The sequence below is a fragment of the Suricata suricatta genome, chromosome 4, assembly GCF_006229205.1.
Source record: "Suricata suricatta isolate VVHF042 chromosome 4, meerkat_22Aug2017_6uvM2_HiC, whole genome shotgun sequence".
Classification (NCBI taxonomy): domain Eukaryota; kingdom Metazoa; phylum Chordata; class Mammalia; order Carnivora; family Herpestidae; genus Suricata; species Suricata suricatta.
Window position 1 is genome coordinate 14,218,228 of NC_043703.1, and position 6,035 is coordinate 14,224,262.

General features: G+C 42.6%; 1 protein-coding gene and 1 long non-coding RNA gene across 2 annotated transcripts in view; one reads left to right on the forward strand and one right to left on the reverse strand.

Annotated features, from left to right (window-relative positions):
- Window positions 1-4,242, forward strand: part of UGGT2 (UDP-glucose glycoprotein glucosyltransferase 2) — a 187,893-nt gene extending 183,651 nt beyond the window's left edge. Inside the window, exon 39 of the mRNA XM_029936528.1 lies at window positions 3,485-4,242. Within this exon, the coding sequence (XP_029792388.1) occupies window positions 3,485-3,507 (23 nt within the window). The 3' untranslated portion in view covers window positions 3,508-4,242. The remainder of the gene's footprint in view (window positions 1-3,484) is intronic.
- Window positions 4,243-5,492: 1,250 nt separating this feature from the next.
- On the reverse strand, window positions 5,493-6,035 carry LOC115289376. The gene is made up of 2 exons (XR_003907592.1): window positions 5,955-6,035; window positions 5,493-5,763 (listed from the first exon to the last, which is right to left on the reverse strand). It is a non-coding gene; the product is annotated as an uncharacterized LOC115289376 (long non-coding RNA).

A 6,035-nucleotide genomic window follows, 5' to 3' on the forward strand; every position in this document is an offset into this window, starting at 1 on the left:
AATGTCCATCACCTGACGAATGGATCAAGATGTGGTATATATTCACAATGGAGTACTACATGGCAATGAGAGGGAATGATATATGGCCCTTTGTAGGAAAGTGGATGGACCTTGAGGGTGTCATGCTGAGTGAAGTAAGCCAGGCAGAGGACAGAAACCATATGTTTGCACTCATAGGTCTAGCAGGAAAACAAGAGAGACCTAATGGAGAACCAGGGGGAATGGAGGAGGGAGAGAGAGTTGGGGAGAGAGAGGGATGCAAAACTTGAGATACTATTGAATGCTGAGAATGAACTGAGGGTTGAGGGGGAAGGGGGAGGGGGGAAAAGAGGTGGTGGTGATGGTGGAGGGCACTTAAGGGGAAGAGCACTGGGTGTTGTATGGAAAACAATTTGACAATAAAATATTATGGAAAAAATTAAAAGCAAAAAAAAAAAAGAAAAAGGCAAAGTTTCCTTCTTTTGCATGTGGCTGTGCAGATTTCACAGTACCTTTTATTGAAAAAACTGTACTCACCCCCTCCTTACCTATCCATGGCTACTTTGTCATAAATTAATTGGCAGTATATGTGTGACTTTATCTTAGGGCCCACCATTCTCTTTTGTGATATGTGTATCTGTATTTATGGCAGTGTCAAACTGTTTTGATTACTGTAGCTTTGTGATATAGTTTGTTTTTTGTTTTTGGAGAGAGAGAATCCTCCCATGAGGGGCAGAGAATAAGAGAGAAGCAGGGATAACCCAAAGCAGAGCTTGTGTTCACTGAAGCAGGTTCACGCTCACCTGAAGTGGGGCTTGCGTTCACCCAAAGTAGGGCTCGAACCCATGAACCTTGAGATCATACTTGAGCCGAAGTCAATGACCAGGCCACCCAGGAACCCTTGTGATACAATTTTTTTTAATGTTTATTTATTACAAAACAAACAACATGATTAGGGGAGGGGCAGAGAGAGAGGGAGACACAGAATCTGAAGCAGGCTCCAGGCTCTGAGCTCTGAGCTGTCAGCACAGAGCCCGATGTGGGGCTTGAACCCACGAACCATGAGGTCACGACCTGAGCTAAAGTCGGCTGCTTAGCCGCTTAACCAACTGAGTCACCCAGGTGCCCCGTGATAGTTTTAAATTAGGGAACTTCATGCCTCCAGCTTCATTATTTCTCTATATTACTTTGGCTATTTGGTGTCTTTTGAGGTTCTTTATAAGTTTTAATGTTGTTTGTTCTATTTCTGTGAAAAATGGTAGTGGAATTTTGATAGGGTTGCATTGAACTTTTAGGTTGCTTAGGATGGCGGGGACGCTTTGACAGTATTACTTCTTCCAGCCCGTGAGCATGGACTGTCCTTCCGTTTATCTGTGTCTTCATCAGTGTCTTGTAGTTTTCAGGGTGCAGGTCTTTTACACCCTTGGTTATATTTATTCCTAGGCTTTTTATTCTTTTTTGATACAATTGTAGTAGATTATTTTCTTTTTTTTTTTTACGTTTATTTATTTATTTTTGAGAAACAGAGAGAGAGAGAGCACCATCACAGGAGGGTCAGAGAGAGAGGAAGATACAGAATCTGAAGCAGGCTCCAGGCTCTGAGCTAGCTGTCAGCACAGAGCCTGACGTGGGGCTCAAACCCACAAATTGTGAGATTATGACCTGAGCCAAAGCTGGATGCTTAACTGACTGAGCCACCCAGGCGCCCCTAGATTATTTTCTTAATATGTATTTCTTATAGTTTGGTATTAGTGTATAGAAACAACAGATTTCTATATATTGATTTTATGTCCTGTCACTTTATAAATTCATATATAGTTTTAACAGTTTTTTGGTGGTCTTTAGGGTTTCCTCTATATAATATGTTATCTTCAAATACAGTTTATGTCTATTCAACTTGGATGCATTTTCTTTTCTTGCCTAATTGCTATGGCTAGTACTCTGAATAGTATAGGTAGTGTAGTACTTCTAATAGAATAGGTGGGCATTCTTATTCATGATCTGAGAGGAAAAGCTTTTAGTTTTTTGCCATTGGATATGAGGTTTATTTTCTGTGGACTTGTCACATATGGCCTTTATTATGTTGAGGGACAGTCCCTCTATGCCTACTGAGTTGTGAGTTTTTATCATAAATGGGTGTTGAGTTTTTTTCAAATGCTTTTTCTGCATCCATTGAGATGATTTTATCCTTCATATTTTTGTTGTTTATCATGTTGATTGATTTGTGGATATTGAGCCATTCTTGCATCTCTGGAATAAATTCCACTTGATCTTGGTGTGTGATCCTTTTAATGTATTGTTGAATTCAGTTTGTTAATATTTTGAGGATTTTTGCATCTTTATCAGGAATATTGGCCTGTGATTTTTTCTTCTTATAAAGTGTCCTTTTCTGGTTTTGGAATCTAGTTGACGCTGATCTTATAAAATGAGTTTGGGTGTGTCCTTCCTTATATGTTGTTTAGAAAAGTTAAGAAGGATCAGTATTAGCTATTCCTTAAATGTTTGGTAGAATTCACCAGTGAAGCCATTTCATCCTGGACTTTTATTTCTCAGGAGGTTTTGATTACTGATTCAGTCTCAGGTTTGTTAACATATTCTATTTCTTCCTAAGTCAATATATTCATGGTAGGTTGTATGTTTTTAGGGACTTATTCATTTCTTCTAGCTTGTCCTTGTTTCTTGGTGCATAATTGTTCATAGTAGTCTCTTAGGATCATTTGTATTTCTGTGGTTATATTTTCTTTTTTTGTTACCTAATTTTCTCCTCTGTTCAGGGAAATTTTTTTTTCTATTCTTTTTGAAGGGGGCAATCACATCTTAATATCTTCCCTTGTCTCATTATTATTATTCCCTTTCTATTTCATTAACTGTGAGGTGGAATTTAGTGAAGAAGAAACATAGTCTGCCATCTCAAATTGTGGAATAGGACGCATGTACAGTATACTTTAATTCATTTCTGCCTGAAAATACCATTCTGAATTCTCAGTGTTTTAAAATCAGTACGTGACAGCTCAGTAATGCAGAAGAAACCATGTTGGTCTCTGAGAGTCTCCACTGGTCCTCGCATTTGTATCGGCTTCTATCAGTATTTGAGTGCCCACCCCTTCCCGTCACAGCAGGGGACCGTACACGGCTTCTGCTCTTCGTTGGCTCCATTGCATTAGTGACAGGCTCTCTGTGCACGGTGAGTAACGTGGCAGTATTTTTCAAAGCTTCACATTGCCAGCATGTTAGGTTTTAGAGATAACAAAGATAAAAAAAGATAGGGTCCTTGTCCTCATAGACTCATGAAAGCTCCCTTCTAGGTGGTAAAATGTTAATACTTGTGATACAATAATGTACAAAGAACTGATTTCATTTCATATAATGAAGCAAAAAGGTAATAACCAAACAGAAGGATCCTCAGCCAGTGCCTGTGATTTTCCTGTATCTCTTACCTTGGTGACATTTGAGCCAATTTGATAGTTAAGATTTCAATCTCTAAATAAACTTTCCTCCTCTACAGTTTTGACACACGATGAACTCTAGCACTGGCTTATAGAAGAGGAGGGAAGTGTTGCAAGAAATCTGCCACCTGCTGGGGAAGTGTGGAACTACTGCTAAGACTTGTGGACATTTCGTTAAAGATCAGTGACCTATTCTTCAATTTAAATATTATTATTTAAAAATACATGCACTTAATGTATTAAATAAGTTATATAAAAAGTGACCATTGACTATTTAAAACTCGATTATTTCTTTTTCTTTATTGCTTAAGACTCTGGGTTTCACCCCTTAGGAGGATGGTTTGCCAGCGAGCCCAGTAAACGTGCCCGGCCAGCGGGTCCTCGTGGGGACCTGTCGGACCGTGCGTCTGCGTGCTCCGCCCCGTGTGCATCCGCATGCGCCTGCTCTCAAAGTGCATTTAAAATGAGAGAGACCTGTTTTGTGTTTTTCTTCTAAGAAAAAGGACTTGTGGTTACCTCTGATAATAAAACATTAAGCCCATTTGTAACTTATTTTAAAATGAGAATTGTATGGTAATCATTTATCTTAAACTAAATGATGTTTTAATTCTATGCTGTATATGTATTTTCTTAATGTTTCTAATTTTTATTTCACAAAATTATATTCATGGGCTTATTGAGATATGTATGTATTCTTCCAAAATAAGTATAAAAAAGTAGAAAAGTAGTCACTTGAGTGGAAACTAAGAATATGAAGTTTGTTTTCCTGCTGTGTATTAATAATAGATGAATAGGAGTAGTAAATGTTCAAAAACTATCCAGCTGTTCTAGATTCAGGATCTTAGGCGTGGAGTGGAAGCGACTTCCGTGTCATTTGTACCTCATCCTGTGAAGAAGCGGATTCAGCAGCGCCGGGCTGAGCACGGGAGATCCTGATTGCTCAGCTCTCCGTCTGACCCCCCGACAGGGGTGGTGTGGGAAACGTCTGGTCGAGGTGAGGCCTGGCCGCCACGCCAGCCCCGACAAGGCCCTGTGCAGGGGGGACGCTGCGGGGCAGCCACGCCAGCCCCGACAAGGCCCCGTCCGGTGGGGACCCTGCGGGGTATCAGGGAGCTGTCGCTTCAGGAGGCAGGCTGGCCCGTCTGAGCTCCCCGACGGAGTGTAGCCCTCTCCCCTCAGCAGCACGGCCTGCGTAGTCCCCAGCCGATTCCGTCACTTCTCATTACACGTCACAAGGGCTCGTCCTCTCCTACTCGCCCTCCCGTTGGTCCTTGTTCTTGCCTGTGATAAAATGGAGCGTTTCGGGTGTGTCCTGCCCTGATGGAACTAGATTATTCTAGGCCGCTTGATAAAGCTTCCACGTAAGAGACTCCTACAAGTGCTCAAGCGAGTTAGACGCTCCAGCCCAGCTAACCTGAGGCCCGCGGCGGTGGGAGGGGCAGATCCCCGATGATGCCACTGTAAGGTGGCACCTGTACCTCCTTGTCGGTCTGTTTGCACTTGCCTAAATTCTGCGGGGAGGAGGATCCCGTAGGTGAAGGCACCAGTTCCCATGCTCATTACTAACTAGCATCTCCAGTACACTGGGTTCTCTATTTCGTGGGATATAAGCTGAAATTGCAGAACAACAACGTAAACTCGATGCTCCCTCCTTTGTATCTTGTGATTTGAAGGGCACAGTGTGCAAGTCTCATTTCCAGATGAGTGATAGCTTGTATTTAAAAATCCCAGCTTAAGGGGCGCCTGGCTGGCTCAGTCTAGAGCATGAGACTCTTGATCTCTGGCTCATGAGTTCACTCCCCACAGTGGGGATGGAGCCTACTTAAAAAGAAGTTTTTTGAGAGAGAGAGACAGAGAGAGAGAGAGAGAGAGAGAGAGGAGCGAATCCTAAGCAAGCTCCATGCCCAGCACAGTCTGCTCTGGGTCTCGTGACCATGAGATGGTGACCTGAGCCGAAATCAAGAGTTGGATGCTTAACCGAATGAGTCACCCAGGTGCCCCAAGAATAAATAAATTTTTTAGAAATAAAAAAATAATAAAAATCTAGGTTTATAAATAAGGTACTCCTTTACAGGGAGATTCTTTTATAAAATGGCTGACTTTACACTTTTATGCTTAGTGCATGTAGACTGCTGTGCCCTGCAAGAGCCTGCCCCTCAGGGACCCAGCGTGGGGCCTGACCTCAGGTCCGCCTGGCGCGTGTGCGCAGCTCTGGCAGGGCGAGCCGCCAGCTCCGCTGAGCCGCAGATGCTGACCCGTCGCCCAGGGACCCTAGTGTACATTCTGGATCCGGAATTCAGGTGCAGGCCCTGCATCAAACTTTAACAAAAGTCAAATCCTAGAAGAAAAAGAAAATATTTACAATCTGTGTGAAGTTATAATCCACTTCTCTTTCCCCCTCCTTTAAGGAAACTGCCTGAACAGTTTACCCAAGAATTGGCAGATTTTGAGCTTATCCGTAAAGACCCGCACATTTTAGGCATAAAGCAAACCCAGAAATGGAAGCTGAAGGCAACCCGGTCTTCGTACCGCTGAGAAGCTTCGATTCAGGTGAGATTTTGGAAGTGCCCCTCCTTTGGCTCCAGTTACCAAGTTCAGAGGACAATGGAG